A 20,639-nucleotide genomic window follows, 5' to 3' on the forward strand; every position below is an offset into this window, starting at 1 on the left:
CTTCCGCGAGTCATATTTCTGGTACAGCGTCGGGGTTGCGATGTTCGGTGAGCAGCAGAAAGCGCGCACTGAGACGCTCGCCCGCGCGCTCAACCCTGTTAATGTCATGAAGCTTTGGTCAATGAACTTGTTGATTCTAGATAATGGCAAGTTCATTGCAATGAAAAGGCAACGGTAAAAAACACATCAAAATAAAAGGCGCGGCATATTCTCATGCTTGTAGCACCAAACAATGAAATGTACTGGATTAAGAAAAAGAAGCAGCGGGTAATTGCTCGTTGCGAGGACCGATAAATATACAGTGCGACGCAACTTGACAAATAACTATACTGAAACGTCCGATGCTTTACAAAAAAAAAATAAAGAAGATTGAATCGTCGAGACGGGACATCACAAGTCGCCGTCGTAAGCGTCGAAGTCCCTAGTTATAACGAAATTATTTTTGAACAGCTCTGAGAGTATCCACGCAACAATGATTGCTTGTGTACTGTCAAATGCTCATATGCTGCGGCCTAAAGCTCACGGCACGGTGCGAAAGTGAAACATTGTGCGCGGACATGCATGCAGACGCGCAGTTGGTCACCGCGAACCCGTGCAATCGCTGTATGGAGGCTTCATTTTGTTAAGCTCCATTTGGTTATACAGACAGCCCACTATAAGAAGATATTTCACATAGTTCGCTCTTTGCGATTGCCGACCTTTCACGCAAGAAACCGGTTCGGGTGACTCCATCGCGGCGGCCACCCGCACTGGGCGATCACTGTACGTATTCGGTAAAGAGATAGTGTCTGTATACCATTCTGTACTTTCTGTTTGTCCAAGATTATTATTTTGACAGTAAGTAAAATACTTCATTCATTTCGAGAGTAACAGTAATGTCCAGGATCGCTCCCGCGTGCTGTTTTTATTGAACGCCGAACCCAAAACTATAAGGAACGCGCCGCGTTATCCCTCATACTAAGCAAGCCGAGCGCTTCCGACAGATAGCGACTCCGTAAGTCCTCGCCCCCAACAGCCATTGTATGATAGTGAATTATAAAGTGGCTTAGATGGCCCTTGTATCCTGACAAAATAAATAAATAAATAAATATATATATATATTTATACGTTTGAAAAAAAAAAACAGAGAGAGAGAGAAAGCTTGCTACATAAGACCTGAAAATATAATGTCGCCTCACAGGCACCTACAAAGCACGCCGATCTGTGAATGTGAAGTTTTATACAACACTGAGCGTGTGCCACTGGGTGTGCGTCCGTTCTTGGCCAAACCGAAATAGGCATATCCCACTACGATTCTACCATATAACATATAATGTTGGTTCGGAGACTTCCCAGGGGGCTCCAGAGGGCATTGCGCACATGCCACGCGATGAAAAGGTCCAAACGAGTTTCTCGCGTCGGCTTAATTTCATATATATATATATATATATACACACACGCTCTGAGCCACCCCCCGACGAGCGCGCAAGGAAAAAGAGGCAGCAGTAGCAGCGCAAAAGTCGAAACCTTGCTTGATAAGTTATCGGATAAATATAGCTTTTTCATCCGTCTTACTGACCCGCAGGCACAGCATGTGACGGTGCGTCCAATCAGCGGTAAATGTCGTAGAGCTAAACCTGGCAGAAGCAAAAAAGGCTGCCGAAACTAAAACCAGAGTTCGCTCATGAAAACAGCGTATCCTTAAAAAAAAAAAAAAAGAAAAGAAACACCCTGCGTATTCTTGTTTTTTTTTTGGCTCGTGGTCGTCGCGCTCAGAGCGAATTGAAACCCAGAAATCAGCGGCATGAATGGTACGACATCGCTGGTCGACAAAGCGGACGGAAAGCTTCGCACGGCCGACAGTTGAAATCGCGTAGAAAAACACGCGCGCCGGGCATGCCGCTGATGCCGCCGCGTCGTCCGTCCAATCAGAAGCTACTACAGCTGACGGCGCGCCCCACAATTCCCTGCGATTGCTCGTTTTGGCGCTCAGTTAGTTCCTATATGCTCCTTAAGCTAGGGTCATACGTGCGCAGCCGTCCGTTGCGCTCCTACGAGTACGCGCACTTTCCGAGCTCCACCATTACCGCCAGCTTACGAACTTTGACGTCCGGCAGTAGTACCTTTCGAGATGGCGGGGGTAGTGTGTTTAGCCATCTTGGAAACTGGCGAGCGTAAAAAGCTCGTGCTGCCGACAGGAACCCATGCAGAACTTCTGGCGGCTTTGGAGCCATTTGTGCCCGTCAACGAGAAGACACTGGTGAGTACCTTGAATATCTTGACAGCTTTGCATTTGGGTTGGATGGTTAATATAGTGTCACTTCCGTAAGTAGTCATGCATGGTTGGAAAATTACAAGCAACGCGGACAGCTACAGAGGGACTCGGAAACTGACAAGACAAGCGCTTTTTGTATCCCTTTCTCTATCCCTTTCTCTATGCATGTGCGCGCGCTTTTTCTCGCTGCTTGTAACTTCCCAAGCATGAATGCATGCCAACTCGCAACTTTGGGTACTTTTGGTACAACTATTATGGACTGAAAAAACGAAAGCTCCCGTTCTTTCGATGTGTGTTTCTTTGTCTTAGTCGCGTTTTCGCGCCACAAGATACTTGTGACAATCGCTGCACTGACCCACTAGTTGAAACAAAGAACATGCGCATCATTCGCGTTGTGAGATTTGTCCACAAGTGGTATATTTACATGCGTGAGAGTAATTAATTTTCCGAACGTGACAAAAATTTAATACTACCGAGAATTGGCAGGTGCTTCAGCGCAATGCAGGGTGTTTCACTTAATTTGAGCCATGCACATGCTACGTAGCTGGACAGAACCAAGGTAAGGTTGTTTGCCGTCGCTTGGAGATATACTATTTTATGCATTCCGACTAATTAGATAATTGATCTTAATAAACTTCCCTATCATAATCATATGAAAGGTGTAAGTAAGAAAATTGTAGAGAAGCATGAATAACTCCCGATACAGCTTTCTGTTGCTCAATACGCGGTACATAAAAGTGCTTTTCCGAGTGTGAAAGATGCCCGCGAATACACGCAAAGTGCCTCGAGCGGCCAGTCGCGCGGCAATTTTGCGTGCATTCGCGGGGTTCTTTCACGCTCAGAAAAAGTTTTATGAGCAACAGAAAGCTGTATCGGGAGTTTTTCATGTTGCTCTACAATTTTTTTGTTTAAACCTTTCATCTAATTATAATAATTGATAAGGTAATTAAGGCATCATCTAATTAGGCGGATGCAAAAGATAATCTCAGTACCTCTCAGCGATGTGGCATTTGCATATTCTAATTTGGCTCAAGCTACGTGAAACCCCCTATATATATATATATATATATATATATATATATATATATATATATATATATATATATATATATGCGCGAGAAGAAAGGAAACCGAGGAGCCCAATTTTTAGTAGTCATATCATAAGCCAACAAAGACAGCATAGGAGAAATTACTTGCACTTATTGAGTCAAATAAATGATAAATTAATGAAAACAAAATGGATGAAAACACAACTATGTATAGTTGTTCCTATATATATCTTTGTTGGCTTCTTATGATATGACTAATAAAAATTGGGCCCCTAGGTTTGCTTTCTTCCTGTTCACATATAATTGCTACTTCATTGCTCTGTATTTTCTGTGCCGCCTACTTTACCAAGGTACTCTCCTGAGGCCTCTGGTGCATGACACATCACCGCACTAAAATAAATGCATGCAACATGATGTGACACTATTTGCATGCCCTTATTCATTCCCGATCAATAAAGCACGTGCCACTCAGATGCATGTTGTAATTAGCCACACTGTTTGTAGTTCTTGGATAATTTGGGTGTAGCTATTACATGGATAAAAATATCAATAGGAAACTGCGTCATCAGCTTGGGAAAAAAGTCTTAAGAGGTTGGAATGTAACAACATGAGTCTATGCCATGTGCAATATGTTTCTATTCCTGCTCCTTTGGGCTATGAGCAGGCTGCACTGATAGGCATTAGAAGAGCTGTAATAGTATGTGTGCACCCAAGAAACGCTGATATTTATAATTAAAATGCCTTGTTCAGCTCCAGGTCCACGACGACGATCTGGATGACTTCATTGACCTGGAGGCAGATGCCATAATTCCTACCAAGGCAAAGATAAAGGTGGCAAGAAAAACAGTGCCTCATACAGATGTGAGTGTATTCTTCTGAAATAGAAGTCAAGCAGCCACCAGGGAATTGTCTTTAGAGCATGCTTCTGTTTAATTGTTTGTCTCCTCAGTGTGGCAAAAATTGAAAAATTTGACAGTTAAAAGTGCAGCCTTCATTTCATACGGTGCATGGCGTTGCTTGTGGAAGAGTTCAGGCAGCACTTGTCGAAAAGCTGTCGATCCAATTCACCCATTTCCTATGACCCGGTAAGGAAAAAAGTTAAAGGGCCCTTCATCAGGTTAGGGCAATGCAAACACACAAGCCTGGTGTGTAGATCACACACTTATTGTGTTTGTGAAGTATCAAACTACTGCATGCTGCAAAAAACAGCTAAAATTTGAATTTAAAGCTTGTGCGCCCTTCCTTTCAAGCCCCACTTTTTGCCAGAGAATGAAAATCTGAGGCACTGCCTGCAATGTTGCCGACCATGACACGTGACTTTGGTAAATCATTTAATGCAGAACCTGCGAAAAATGTAATTGTAAGTGCGGTGCACTGCGAAAATGAAAGAGAAAAAATAATAAAGGACGCAATACTTGTAATGGAAACATGACATCTCCTTGACTTGTCAGAGGAGACAGAGAAGGAAGGTACATTTGGTAGAGGCATTCAAATTCAAGGGAGTCAGGATGTGGAGCTGTTAATTTTCAATCTGCACCTGATGCAGTTGCAGATTCAGGTTTAGGTATCAGGTTCAAGTAATCCATAGTTTGTTCCTCTTATCTATGCTACATAGGATTTGGCTGACTCTGCAGGCTTGCTAGCTTGTCATGCTGTTTGGTATTAGTAGTGTTTGCTATTGTGCTGGAATTAGCTGGTGCATCTTACATTTAAAAGGGAAAATATTCTTTTAAGCCAAGTCAGGTTTTCAAGCAATTTCAAATACCTTGCTGCTACTGCTCACGTTTAACTATAATTTCGAAGGGCTGTAATTATTATTGCCAGCACTACAAATGGCCTTGTTGCAATATGCTTGAACTTATTCATTTAAAGCACAGCTTAGTTAAGTGACATTGATTCTTTCATTGAGGACTTCTGTTAATGTACAAATCTGAAACTGTTGCTGCAGGAAAGCATGATTGCCGTGCAGTGCACGAGTCTGGACACCAGCTTCTCAAATGCGTCCGACAGTGCTGGCCCCACTAATGAGCTTCTTGGTCTCAGGTAAGAGCTGGTACTTCATAGAAAAGGCACAGAAAGGCCCTTTGTCATTCACTGGAGCTAAAAGCAGTTACTATTTTGTGAACTTAACAATAACAATCCTTTTCAGTGATGGCTCCTCCATCGTGGAGGTGCATGTGCCACTTCAAAAGCAGTTTGACTATTTGGACTTTAAATTGCCATCATTCGGCCCATACGAAGAGGTCCTACAGCGGAAAGAGCCCGTGGGGGGACCGGTGAGGCGGGCAATCATTAACCGCCTTTTTCAAGCGTGTTTCGAGATAGTATGGTAAGCAGTGCTTTTGCATTAACCTAATGTCTGGTCCCATGTTATGTCGACATGCATAGAATTTGGCCTCCAGCCCCACCTGTTAAGGACCGCAGTGATAGCAATCGCACTGGTACCTATTGTTGATGACTGGTGGAGTTTTTTTTATTGTAGGATTCTTAGTTCGAAGCACCTGGTGCCAAATAATTTCTTTATAGGTCTTACTGGTATCCGTCTGGAGTGACTGAATTTGGCAATAAACCAGTTGTACCACTAAATAAAAAAATAATTTCACTAACCTTTTTCAAACCTTTTGTGGTAAGCCTCTCACAGTGCTGCTAAGGCTGCTGTCATGGTACTGCTGCCTTCTTTTTTTCATGAGACAAGAGAAACCAGGCTCTCATCGTAACACTGTCGTTAGGGCACTCGCCTTCGGTGTCAAGGCAGGCAGTTTGAATCACAGTACTAATGCCTCACGTGTATTTTTCTTTCTTTCCCGTTTCAACTTTTTCTTTTGCTTTTGCACAAGCGGTATATTACAGCAAAAAACTTAATTTCTCGTGCAGTGTTTTAGTGTTGAATTGAGATATGAGAACTTATGTTTATAAACTGGAACAGCTGTTGATCTTAGTATTGTGTGATATTGCAGACACGTATACTCCCTATTAGGGAAAGTTCTGACAGCCATAGCTTGCACATTATTTAAACTCGGGATAGTTTTCACACATTTCTCCGCAAGCTTCTAGTGGTTTTGGTTGTACTAACACTTCCCACAGCTTCCTCCAGGTTCTTCTTGCCTTTCTTTAGTTTTAAGATATGTGGTAAACGAAGAATATATGCTTTCTTTTTCATGGTCATAAAAAGTAATAAACTTTGTATATGCTGTGCAATAGTAAAAAATATTCAACTGGTTGTTACTAGATGCAGTGATTTATTAGCGTGTTCCCAGCTGCAACAACTAGTGAACCAGGTGAAACTGCTTACTTAGTGCAGGGAATTGGCTAAAAAGCCAGTTGAACTGGTAAGAGATCTAAATCTGAGTGCCCAACTCATATTGCAATACCAGCCGTCTCAAGGCCTATTGCAAAGTGCAGCAATCGCGTAGCCGAACAAGCTCTAGGCAACTACAGTGAAAATATTCTTTAACATTGCAATGAACACACGGCAGTCCACAGCACTAGTGACTGAGAGGCTGTTGAACACAGTGCTATGCTCACAATTTTGTTGTGTACCAGACTATCAGAAAATCGATTCCAAGTTTATGTAACCTGAAGGGTGAGCAGAAGCACACAGAATGCAACAGGCCAACTATTCAGGAGGGTACAACTGTTTTTAATACTGGGTGTTCCAGTGAACACTTAATAAAAATTTTAAAGGTTGCCTGGGGCACATATCGCAATTCTAGTGCATGAGCTGGTCTACTCAGAGGTGGATATTTGCAAAAAAAAATTGAATGCATAATTGACTAATTAACAACATTCACTAACTACTTTCCTAAAAATCATTGTTTTATGTATTCAAGCACAAAAGTACTTGGAACGCCAATGCATTTCTCCACAAATTTTGGGAATCAATATATCGAAACTGGTGTCATCCTGAGAATTCGTTCCAAGTGAATCCGCCTTGCGAACTCCATGGCTACAATTTGTAAATTGCAATATGGCCCGTGAGGTAACTAGTTAAAAAAACTTAATTAGTGCACTTCCGTTACTTAGTCGATTAGGCATATCAATATTTTTTGCATGCCCGCCTCTTCCAGCAGACCAGCTCATAAACTAGAATTGTGCTATCTGCCACAGGCAACCATTAAATATGTTTGTAAGTGTTCACAGAAACACCGTGTATACTGCCTGCAGTAGCATTCCAATAGCAAGAAAGAAGTGCTGAGCCCAGATAAACAGCACTTATTCTCAGGCTAGTTGGTTCATAACTGAAAAGCAAAATAACTTCCCAAAAAACCCACACAAGGAACATGATAAAGTGCCACTGATGTGACTACTGGTGCCTTTCACTGCGTTAAGAAAACGTGAAAGACATCCAGCGTAGTCATTACAAATGTGCCAGCATAGCTTCTTTGGTGCTTGCTAATGAATAAATTTTGTTTCTAGATGTATATTTGGGTGGCTGTTGTGTGCATTGCCTAGTCCAAGTGCTGCTATGTGGCCATAGCTTTTGTAGGTATGTGTTAGCGCTACTGCAGGCAGTTGCATAATAATGTGGCTATATTGTTGTGAATAAAATAAGCTGGAGGGCGGCACCTTCTCAGTTCCACATATTCTTACACCACAATGCAATTTCACTCATAATTTCTGCTTCTGCAAGGTGACTTGCAGGCAGAATAGTCTCACTACCTTAAAAGGTTATAATGTAATGCCAAAGAGTAGTAATTGAACAACAAGCCAGATAGCCCCTTCAGTCACGAATTAGACTAGCATGGATTACTTGTGCAAGTTAATTATTGGTTGCAAGCATACTAGAAAGAAAAAAAAATTCCGCAATTGCTACATAAACGTCCCCTGTTACACCACCCGTCAAACACTGTAGTGCCTTCTCGAAAGCGATCTTCAGTAGCGATAGATTTTCCTCAGTACAACGGAGGTACTTGAGGTAAGAAGAATGTTCAATTTACCTTAAGTGTAACTTTTATTATCTATTCCTTGCCACAACTGCACAGGTATGGCAAAAATAAGTCGTGTCTACAAATGTGTACAGTGACTGAAGGGGATACGTTGCATGCCCTTAACAGAGGTGTAGTGCCACTTGCATCCTGCACTTTTATAAACAGCTTACTGCATTGCCTATGTATGTGTGCATGTGTGTATGTTTAGATGCTTGCATTCATGGATGTAGGAAACTGAAGTTGCGTAGTGTATTTCCTGAGTTCCTTTAAAATGTAACTTTTTGTCTGACATGAATCTTTCTTTTTGGCTTGGACATAGTGTGGTTTGCAGGTTGGTCTATGTTGAGTCAGGGGCTGATAACCAATTATCATTTCTTTCAACCATTTACAATATACCTAAGAAATAATGATTGCATTAATTGGCTTTTTGAAGATTCTTTACAACTTTAGTGCTTTCCTGAGATGTTTTCATGCTGTACTGATAATACAAACATATTGATACATCTCCTCTGAATAGGTATCCTTCCAAGGAGCTTTACTGCACTGCTGTGGAGCAACTGATTCAAAAATATCCGCACTTGCGTGACAATGTGAAGAAAGGCAGTGGCATGGTGAGTAAAACTTTTCCCATCATTCCCTTCCAATTTTAGTACATAGGTGCCACATTGAGGTCTTATGCAGTGGTTCTGACAGCTGGATTGATGTGGTGTGGCAGAGTTCATTGCAGGGTCTTATAATCATGCAAGGACAACAAGAAGGAAGATGCTCAGTTTATTAAATGCAATGATGAGATGAGGATGGGCATTAATGATTCAGTGTTTATGAAACTAGGAAGCCGAATTCAGAAACCTTGAATATTGTGTAACTTCACTCAGGCACCTCAGATAGCTGAGTCTTTTTATGTAATATGCAACAGGCTCAGATTATATCCAGGAAATGGATAGAATATGTCCAAATCTGGGAAACTCATGCTACAAAGTTCAAATATCTGGTGGTGTGCTGATACCATACATCACTAAAAGCTTCATGGAGTTCTCAGTGTTATGTATCCTGTGTGCACTTACACAAGTAAAAGAAGGAAGATCCAACAGAATGAAATGGTAGAAACAGAACTAGTATAGAACGACAGAAAGCTGAGCTAGTTGGTAAGGATTCATTATGCAAAAAAAGTGAGGCGTGTTGTCCACTTCTCTTGTGTCCTGTCTGCACGCCTCACTTTTTTTGCATAACAGAACTAGTACTTAAAATGTTAGTTTTTTCATGCGCAGTAACATTATTTGTTTTGAAAACATACCGGATGTTTTAGCGAACACTAAAAAAATTTTAATGGTTGCCTGTGGCAATTAGTACAATTGTAGTTCATGAGCCGGTCTGTTTAAAGAGGAGGGTATTACTTGCACAAAAAATTAATATGCATAATATACTAATTAAACAATTATTTAACTAACTTTTAACTAATTACCTCTTGGCCATATTGCTGTTTACAAATTCTAACCGTGGAATTCGCAAGGCGGATTTGCTTGGAAAGAATTCTCAGGATGACACCACTTTTTAGATATTGATTTCCGAACTTTGCGGAGAAATGCATTGGCATTCAAGTTACTTTCGTGCTTTAATGCATATAACGATGTTTCGTGAGGAGAGTAACTGGAATTCCAATGCATTTCTCCGCAACGTTTGGGAATTAATATCTTGAAACTGGTGTCATACTGTGAATTCATTCCAAATAGATCCGCCTTGCGAACTCCACTGCTAAATTTGTAAATTGCAATACAGGCCACAAGGTAATCAGTTCAAAAATGTAATTAGTGAGTGTATGTTAACTAGTCAAATATGTATCTTGGGCACTAGGCACACACACACACAAAGACAAGGGAGGAGAGGGGACCGAGCGCCACTTACAACTGCTTTATTCGGAGGCACACCACACACTTATATAGCCGTCTCAGACGCATAGAACACAATCAGATCAAGATTGATATGGAAGCGAACTGGTTAAATATTTCTTCTCAGCCATATATAAAGATATTGATGGGTCGCTGACACGCATGCTTCCTTTCTTTCCGATAAAGAAAGCTTCAATTACTTCCTGAGCTTTTTTATCTTTACTCTTTGCAAGAATACGCGCCCCTGCAAAACATGGCTCACAAGAGCGTGACGGGCAGAACTTAATGTGCTTGGATATGTTTGGCCCTTCTTTATCTTGCTCTACATTTCTTTCACGTTCCCTAATTCGGTCGTTAATGCAGGGCCCAGTTTGCCCTATGTAGGAGCGGCCGCATAAGAGGGAGATTTTGTACACACCTTCGGCGCACTTCATAAACGGTCGCCCATGCTTGGTGCCGCATCCATTTTTATCTTCACATATATATTCTTTCGATACAAGAACAAAGCCTTCCTTGCTTTTTGGGGGCTGAAAACACAAGCAGTACCCCATGTCTGCTAGGAACCTTCTTTAAATTGTGGGCCATCTTGTGTACATAGGGCACCACCACAGGCGTCACCACCTCATCTCGAGGGGGATCTTCCACAGCTCTCACAGCCGCACTCATATTTTGTACTAGGCTTTAAGCGACTGCAATCACAATCGAATCAGGGAATCCAGCTGGAGACAGCCTGGCCAATTGGTTCTGCCAGCTAAACTGCATCCTGTGAGGGCATGATTTTCTGAGGGCGGATTTCAGGCAAAGTGAAGCAATCCCCCTTTTTATTAACTTCAAATGGGCGGAGTTGCATGGCAGGAGCCCTTTTTTTGCACGAGGTGCATATGCGCAACAAATATGATCCGTACAAAACTCAACGTTTATATCTGGAAACTGTAGGCAGTTACCCTCAGGCACTTCAACGGTGAATTGCAAGCCATTTCTTTAGCGAAAAGAAAGGAAGTATGTGCATCAGCGATCCATCAACATCTTTATATATGGCTGAGAAGAAATATTTAACCAGTTCGCTTCCATATCAATCTTGATCTGATTGCGTTCCTTGCGTCTAAGACGGCCATATAAGTGTGTGGTGTGCCTCCAAATAAAGCAGTTGTAAGTGGCACTCTGTCCCGTCTCCTCCCTTGTGTCTTGTGTGTGTTCGCGCCTAGTACTCCAGATGAATTGTGACCAACTCGCCCAACAAGACGTCCTTTTAAGTAGATTATGCATTTCGATTTTTTGTGCAAGTAATGTCTGCCTCTTTGAATAGACCAGCTGATGAACCAGAATTGTGCTATCTGCCACAGGCAACCTTTAAAATTTTTTAAAAGTGCTTGCGGAAACACCCTGTACATATACTAGACAGGAAAGGGATGTGAAGAGCAGGCTGGCAACTGCCAGTTGAAGGGGCACAACGCCTGCCTACTCTTCAAAAAGCAGGAGACAGAAATAGAAGATAGGAAGAAGGAGTTGGAAGAGAAAAGAAAGAGAAAGATTACATATCTCAAAGAATTAGGTAGAACGCACACAATACAGGTCACACACAGTAGGGCCGGTCACTGCAGGTTGCGCCACTAAATATTGTCGAAATAGAAAAAATTGTGTCCGAGTTCCTGTCACCCGAAAATGGAAATAGGCTACAAATGTGAACCTAAGCTACATTCTTTTAGAAAAGTAAGAGTGTGATGCACCTGATTGCATTGAAACGCACAACCACTGGGGTACAAATATTCGTTGAGTGTCGTACACTGCAGGCCAAGAGGGTGACAGTCTCTCACAAGCGACGTGCGCTGTGCAATGGAAGCAGGACACTACTATCTATGGACCGGCCACATGTCCTTGTCATTGTAAACGTTTGCACACGTTCACACAGCCAACCCTTGGCTTGAGTAGTAGTGCTCTAGAGCGACAAGGTAAGCCTTGATCGCGAACACGGGGTGGGAACTTCCATTTGCGACACGCTGGTCTAGATGCTGCTTGAGTAGGTGTTGACAAATCACCAGACGAGCTTCATCAAGCTTGCACAATATTTCAGGGCAGGCACAGCTGTTATGAGTGCAAGTGAAGCCAGCCGAACAGCCTCGTTATTTCTGGCGATCTTTATGTGTGAAGGTATCCGTTGGGCAACGAGAGGTGTGTCATATGAGACAATTTTGTTAGCAGAGTCATTAATGCTGCGCACAACTGGACAGTCGGTCTGACTGCATTGTAATCTGCTAAGGGCAGCGCAAGTCTGTAAAGATGGCAATCACACTTACACAAGTAAAACAACCAAGATCGAACAGACCGAAATGGTATCAATAGAACAAGTACCTTTAAAAAATTTGTTTGTGATGCACAGTAACAGGTAACGGGCTTTTGTTCTAGGTATGCATACACATTTCTTTAGCCAACTGGAATTCATGTGTGCTTTTATGCACTAAAGTAACGAAAGTTATGTCTTTTATGCATCTTTGTTCAAATAATCTACAGGAATCATGGAAAGTTGCCCTCAAGAATAAGTTTAAGAATAACAGAAAGAAGGCGGTGAATAAGTCCACGGAAATGCAAGCAGTTCGAGCCCAGAGCTACCGCAAGAGTCCCAGGGAGCCAGTGGTGGAGGTGGCGAACAAGAAGCTATGCCGCCTCTCTGTTAGTGTTTGTTAATTATTTTTGTTTTGTTTTGCATGCCCCTCTGAAAAATGCAGTTAAAGTGTTGTCAGTGGTGCACATCTTTTCGCTGTTTTTTGTTTCACTTATATTTTTCTTTTAACTATCAAAGTTTCGTCACTGAGGTGCTGGTTTTACATATTGCAGGACAACAATGACCTCATCATTTATGGGGAGACCCTGGAGTCACGGCAGAAGCATAATGAGTGGCTACAGGAGAATTTTGCAACTGCTGATCCAGAAGATTTGCGGCCACGTCTGCTTGCAACAGCCAAGGAACGGCATGAGTGTCTTCGGCGAATCACGTTGTCGGAGGCGCTCCTGCAGTATCCTTTCCTAGCAACAGAACACTCGGTATGCTTATGTTCAACATTTTCGTGCCATTCATGCTAATCATAATGGTCTCTGTTTTCAGCTGCTGATGGAGTTCAATATATTGTTCAAAAGAACAATACTCGACAGTATTGAGCATGGCTGCAGCCGTCTGTGCAGCATCATTCTGGACCACGCGGAGCAGGACGAGGTTGTGCGATTCTCTGCCATGGCTTCTGGTAATATTATGTGTTGCTATTTTTTATAAATTTTCAGTGTTGACAAAACTGCTACTCCTTTCAGGGATCAACAATTTCTGTATATACATGAGTTACATTATACAAAAATCTTTCACATAATTACTTTTATTCACTTGAGCTAAATGTACCCAGAGCAAGTAACTTCTTTACTATTTCACATGCAAGCTACAACAGGTTTTTTCAAGCTGTAGAGGATTAACCACTGAGAGAGCATGCCGAGTTTGTAGGAGCCTGCTTAATGCGACTTCATATGATGATTCTGATTGGTAACTGTCTTCTAAAGATGTAGTTCTGGCACCACACTGAATTTTCTTATTCAAAACGAAATCTGCACGAGGTTACTAACATCCGGATGGGATTCTTGAACACTAAGAATGAGCTGTTTTCTTTGTAATATGCTGTCTAAGGTGTGCTTGAGATGGCCAGGAATGTTGACCACACCGCATGAGCACACTTTCCAATGAATATGAAACAGCTTTGCAATAATGTAACAGCATTGCAAACAACTGTTACGTTAAAAGTTTATAGCGCAAACTACAACCTGGATAACATTCTTGCGTAAGCAGACCGAGACAAAATGAAGACTTAGATGTAGTGCTTGCATCTACCTTTTGTCCCTGTGTGCTTGCGCAAGAATATAGAACTTTGCATGCCAACAAGCCCAGCATGTAGCAGCGCTACAGAAATGGTAAGATGTGTGCCCTGTCCCTTTATAGCCTTATGCATGAAGTAACTATGCCTTGATACATGCGTGGCTCTAGCTAATTTCTTTCTTTACATAAAATGTATGTATAGTTCATAAGTCAGTCTTGCTAGTGAAGTAGTACTGAAGTGTATCCCTCACTGTTTGCAGAGGATGGTGTGCTTGGCGTCCTCAACTTCATTGCAGGCCGCTGCAATGAATCACTTGATGCTATCTTAACAGAGGTAAGTGCTTCAAGACAGAGGAGCTATTAACATATACAATAGCTGGACTGGAGCACAGTTGTGTTAATCTCCTTTTGGACTGCATGTGGGGCCTGTTTCTGCCTATCATAACTTTCTGGGGCACTGCGGGTCTGCTCTTCCCTCGCTAAATGGGAGCTGCTGACCCTTTTGCTCAAGGGAACCTAAACACACTGATTTCATCTGACATCTGTTGCTGAAAACTAATGCTTAGCGAAAATTTAATGACCATGTTTTGTGCAGTCCCAGTGTATTAGTTGGCTTTTATTTAAGGTCTTGGTTAGTGTATTTCTGAATTGTGTGCTTTGCGCACATATGCTGTGACTTCCAGTAAGACAAATTTATTTCCATATCTTAACATGCCCCCTTTTAGGAAAACTTAAATATAACACACACTTGATGAATGAATAAAACAAGGCATTTGCTTTTTGTGACCAAAATTAGGGGCTTTTTATGGAGTGACCTTAGGTTCAGGTAATAATGTTTTTTTTTTTAATTTCTGTTGTTCCACAGACAGCTGCGGTCCCACTGACTCCATGCCTCCAGAGGGCATCTGATGGCTCCCTCGCGCTACACATCGATGCGCAGCGATTGTTTGTGACGTCGTCACTGCTGGCAGGCCTGGCCTGCCTTTTCGCTTCGTTCTGGGTATTCCACGTAATATACCCAAAAAAAGCCCACAGGATTTTAACATTCATTGTACACTGCTTTCTCGATTTGGGCTACACAAAGCCACGGGTGAAAGCATTAGAGTTGGTAAACTTTTACAAGAACTTTTGCTAGGCAAAAAAATTTTCAGATGCATATCCTCAGAAAAGTATCTGAAAATTATTTTGCCTAACAAAAGCACTTGTGGGTTCTGTGGCCAGCAGGTTGCCCAAGCCATATAGCACAGTGCTTGCTTTAAAGGAGCATGAAAGAGAAAATTTATTTGAGCGTTATTAAATCATTCTTCAACACCGAAAATGCAACTCTTACCATTAGAATTGGCTTGATAAGCCAGAGAACTTGCAAAAACGAAAACTGGTGTCACCACCACCACCTTATAATTCCTGAACCAGCTTGCTGTGATATTGAATTTGACGGTGTCTGTTCGGGTCTAGTTAATGTTCTACTGGCCAATATTGATGAATTCTGTTCTAAAGGAGTCAAAGAATAAACTTAGTTGAAGTATGACTCCACACTGATGTGTGGGCACTACATAAAATTTCGAAAAATGAAAGTTAAATCTTCATTCTCTCCTATTGATCCGCTTATTGCCACAATGTTCATGAATACAAAGTTCTGAAAGATTGTTTTATCAGTCTAAAATGATTTACTGTTTCTCTTTAATGTCTCTGTAGTGGACCTTTAGCAACAAAATGTGTGTTAGTATGTCACTGGTATTCTCAGCAGAGGCAAGAGCACCAGCAGCATGCTCAGTGGTTCTGTAACAACTGATAATTTGAAGGATGTCCTGTGCCACTAAGGTTAGGCCAACGTGGCTCTGTGTTAGCACAAGTGTATTATGCAAAACTTAATGGCCCAGAAATGGGTAATTCAGGGGGGAGTTGAATTAGCTATTTTCATTTATCTTTTTCTTTATCATGGACTTCTCACATTACACTTTGTCACAATGCATTCACATTAATGTAACTGTGGAGAATAAGGTAGTTTGGTATTCAGACATGCCTTCTGTGTGTAAACAGTGCTAGGTGAACAATACAAAGAGACACCATAGATTCTGACTGGCAACATGAAGGGGATTGAGGGCAGCTACAAATATACATCCTTGTAGTCGCACCTAGGTAGCACTATGTTCAACTTGTGACACAAGCATATGGCATCCATCGCAACCGCATGCCTAGAAACAGACTAGGGCAGCAGACTCAATTACCTTTTAGACTATCTAAGATGCACTAAATCTTTAGGCAACGAAATTGAAATCTGGCTTATACGCATGAGTACCGCAATACAGTTGTGCAACATGTTCCTCTTCTGTGGAAAAAAGGCTGCATATGTTTTCTTTCAGCACAAGGGGGAGTGGTATCGGTTAATGGCTGTTTTCACATATATATTTTGTCATGTGTATATTAGCAATAACCACTTTCCTCATCTGAGCGAGGTCATTTTGAAAGTTGATAGAACATGTTGCTCATGGTTGTTGCAATTTTCTTCCCAACTATCCATTCACTGCACTGTGCACCCATGTCTTGGGCAACTAGCTGTTTGAAGGTCAGTATGGTCAATGGATCTAATGATAATCTCTAGTGTTCTCTCATTTGCTTGTTGCAATACTTAAGTTAGATTTTGTATATTGTGTCACTTGTTTATTTTCACTGTACTTTAGTTTCACTACATCTTGAATTTCTTGTGATAGTTTTTCTTTTGCAATGAAAGATATGGTGGGCAGTTGCCTGCACTGATGTGATAGTATGAATGCTTGCTGTATTTATCACGATTGTTTCATTTCGCTGGGGCAATAATGGTCATTAGCAGTAGATGCTATTTGCCCTTAAGTGCAATATTTTTATGTTGCATAGTATTGTTCATAATCCATTGAATGCACTGCACACCCATGTTCTGGACAACTGCCTGTTTGAAGAAATCTGCATATTCAGTGGGTCTAATGTGAACATCTCTACTACTGACTTAGCTTCACTACTTCTTGAATGTGTTGCACTGTGATAGTACGAATGCTTGCTGTATTTACCACATGGTTGTTTCATTTCGTCTGGGGCAGTAGTGGCCATTAGCAGATGTCATTTGGCCTTAAGTGCAATATTTTTATGTTGCATAGTTTTGTTCATAATTATCCATTGAATCCACTGCACACCCATGTTCTGGACAACTGCCTGTTTGAAGGAATGATCTGCATATTCAGTGGGTGTAATGTGAACATCTCTAGTACTGCCTGTGTATTTATGAGTTAGATTTTGTATTGTGTGTCACTGTGTTCACTACATCGTGAGTGCGTTGATAGTTTTCCTTTTGCAGTGAGATATGGTGGGCAGTTGCCGGCACCAATGTGATAGTACGAATGCTTGCTGTATTTACCACATGGTTGTTTCATTTCGTCTGGGGCAGTAGTGGCCATTAGCAGATGTCATTTGGCCTTAAGTGCAATATTTTTATGTTGCATAGTTCATAATCATCCATTGAATGCACTGCACACCCATGTTCTGGACAACTGCCTGTTTGAAGGAATAATCTGCATATTCAGTGGGTTTAATGTGAACATCTCTAGTACTGACTGTATATTTATCAGTTAGATTTTATATTGTGTTTGTTTTCACTGTAGTTTAGTGGGATTGCACATTGAATGTGTTGTGATATATTTTACTTTGCTATGAGAGATCTAATGGGCAGTTACCAGCCCCAGTCTGTGTATTAGTACAAATATTTATTATGCTTATCACAGCATTTTTAAGGCCATAGTTTTGTGATAATTAACTCATGCCTGACTTTTTTATGAGAAACATGTCAGAACTAATAAACAATCATTCATGCTTGGAATCCTTGAAATCATCCTTGTGATCTTTCAATTGTCTTCGAAATACTTCCACATCAGCCCCAAGAAACACCAGGATGGGCTTGAAAAATTACTCTCGGAAAGAACCGAGAAAACCTGATGAACGAGGTAAAAAAATACTCCGAGATCAGCTCCAACAAACTACAGAATGGGCTTTAAAAATTACTCAGGTAGAGCTAAGAAACCTTGATAACGAGGTAAAAAAATACCCCCACATCAGTACCAAAAAACTCGAGAATAGGCCTAAAAATAACTCTCAGGAATAGCCTAGAAAACCGGATAAATGATGTAAAAAAGTAATCTCACATCACCTCCAACAAACTCCAGAATGGGCTTGAAAAATTAACTCTCAGATAACGCTGAGAAAAGTTAATGAAAGAGGTAAAAAAATACTCTCGCATCAGAGCCAAGAAACTCTCGAATGGACTTGAAAAATTACTCTCAGAAGTAGCCGCTAGAACTTTGTGATGGAAGTAAAAATATACTCCCGCTATCGTCCCCAAAAACCTTCACACAGATTAAAAAATTACTCTCGTTTCTACATACAAAAAACTTGGTCAGCATGGTAGTAAATTTTTACCTCGACTGGTACGTAGTAAAAAAAACCCAGAAACGGGAATGCGATACAGGACGAGCGGTTTACTCCCGTTTCGCGTTATTTTTGTTTAGTGTGTACTCATTACTTATGCTGGCTGTAGCAGATGCTAGTTATAGATTTATTATGGTGGATATCAGAGCACAAGGCAGATTTTCCGATGGTTCTTTTTTCAAGAAGAGTCCCATCGAGACTTTCTTTGAAGAGGGAGCATTGGGGCTCCCTTCCGGAGTTTCCAAGTGGCCAGTGTGTTTGGTTGGAGATGCAGCATTTCCATTGCGCACCTACCTGATGCGGCCCTACCCTGGTAGGAAACTATACGAGGCAAAAAAAGTCTTCAACTACCGCCTCTCCAGGGCACGCAGATGTATTGAAAATGCTTTTGGCATTTTAGTGTCACGATGGCGGGTTTTCCTTGGAAGTGTGGAATGCGAGCCAGAGCTTCTCAGCAGCATGATTTGGGCTGCTGTCTCTCTGCATAACTTTCTGATGACAGACACTGCATATTGCCCTGATGGTTACGGTGATAAGTCATGTGGGGAAACAATGCATGATGGAGAGTGGCGCAAGACTATCACCCAAATTGGAACCCAGGCACTACCATCAAACAACCGCCCCACTTCAGCTGCCATGGCAATGAGGGACGAAATAGATTATTTCATGTCTGCAGAAGGTTCATTGCCGTGGCAGTTGAACGTTGTCAGGCGGTGCTGAAATCCCAGTTCTCTCCCTTCATCTTTTGTACCCCTACACCTTCTAATGGTTAAACTGCACCACTTTGTATGTATGTATATATACACGCATTTGCTTTTTATTTTTCAGACGTATTGTATAACTTTTTCCTCTTTCAGCGTCATAACAAGTTCTTTGGCACCTGTAATTATGTACGATTTTGCCCTTACTACTGTTTCCTTTCTTGAGCTTTTTTTCTCTATTTATGGTGAAGAACTACAGGTTTTACAGCAGTCATATGCCAGTGATTTGTCTCACTAAAATTGGCATATGAACTGTATTTTACATGTAAGCATATGTATTTTTTTCTGCATTAATGAGAGAAGGGGAACCGAGGGGCTCGATTTTGTTAATCATGTGTATGTGGTCTTTTTTTCTGCAGTGTCACTAAAGCTAACCCCATGTGCTTCTAAACAGGTCTGCCTGACAGGTTAACTTCAGGCCCTCCTTCTGTGCATGTCATTTTCACATGAAGTGTACATCACTGTGTTCCGTGAGCAGGTTGCTTAAAGGAAAGCTGAAAGGTTTTCCAGAAAAAATGAGTGAACATCTGTACATAATGGTTTTCAACCCTCCGAATTTGAATATCGTATCGAAATTAAGCGAAAGAAAGCGCAAATATATTTTATTTCGACGAAAAGTGCAGCAGCGGACACGCCCAGCTCGCGCGTCTCGTTTCCGCCTGTGATTGGTCGGTGCGCCTCGTGACGTCAACTCTGCCGCTGCCGACCGCTGCCGCTACACATGAAGCGCGGTGCCAGGTAGTTTGGTGCTGTTTTTCTGAGACGGTAATGGAAAATTTAGAGAGACTGCGTTTTTCTGAGGAGTTCGGCGTTACTCCCTACATGTACGATTCGATTGCGAAGAGCCGGCCTCTCGAAGAAGCAAACGATGCTGGTGCGAGCAGTGCTTTCGACGCGAACGAAAGCAAAGTCTTGGGATCTCCTCGTGTTGGAAATGCTCTTTGGTGAGTATGTTCTTTGCAAATCGATCTAGTGATCTCGCCGATCTTTCGCCGATCTAGTGAGCTCGTCTCCGGTCAAACAACTGTAGTGTTGTGTTCCTGCATGCCTCCTCGTGGAACGTAAGCAGGGATGCGATCGTCGGCATTTGTGCGCTGTCCAAAGCTGTCGGCAATCTACAAAGACTGTTTAAACGCTTGAAAAGCTTCCCGGTTCATGCAGTACGTGTAGTGACCTTCATCTGTAGACTACCACTCACGTTGACTACCACTCACGTTGACTACCACTCACGTTGACTACCACTCACGTTGACTACCACTCACGTTGACTACCACTCACGTTGACTACCACGCACGTTGACTACCACGCACGTTGACTACCACTCACGTTGACTACCACGCACGTTGACTACCACTCTACATACACGCAGACGCACCAACAAAGGAATGCAGGGTCGATCGAAGCAGATTACGATGGCACGCACGCAGAAACAAGCGCGGTCAGGCACGGTCGCGGACGC

At 41.9% G+C, this 20,639-nt stretch overlaps 1 protein-coding gene across 1 annotated transcript; it reads left to right on the forward strand.

Annotated features, from left to right (window-relative positions):
- The first annotated feature begins 1,506 nt into the window (after positions 1-1,506).
- On the forward strand, positions 1,507-15,102 carry LOC142573936 (uncharacterized). Its single transcript, XM_075683138.1, has 10 exons — positions 1,507-2,239; positions 4,054-4,164; positions 5,252-5,346; positions 5,453-5,632; positions 8,749-8,842; positions 12,626-12,784; positions 12,950-13,156; positions 13,218-13,353; positions 14,228-14,301; positions 14,833-15,102. Exons 1-10 carry the CDS (start codon positions 2,111-2,113, stop codon positions 15,100-15,102), a joined length of 1,455 nt encoding a protein of 484 aa, XP_075539253.1. The 5' UTR covers positions 1,507-2,110.
- The last annotated feature ends 5,537 nt before the right edge of the window (positions 15,103-20,639 follow it).

Source organism: Dermacentor variabilis, chromosome 1 (genome assembly GCF_050947875.1).
Source record: "Dermacentor variabilis isolate Ectoservices chromosome 1, ASM5094787v1, whole genome shotgun sequence".
Taxonomy (NCBI): Eukaryota; Metazoa; Arthropoda; class Arachnida; order Ixodida; family Ixodidae; genus Dermacentor; species Dermacentor variabilis.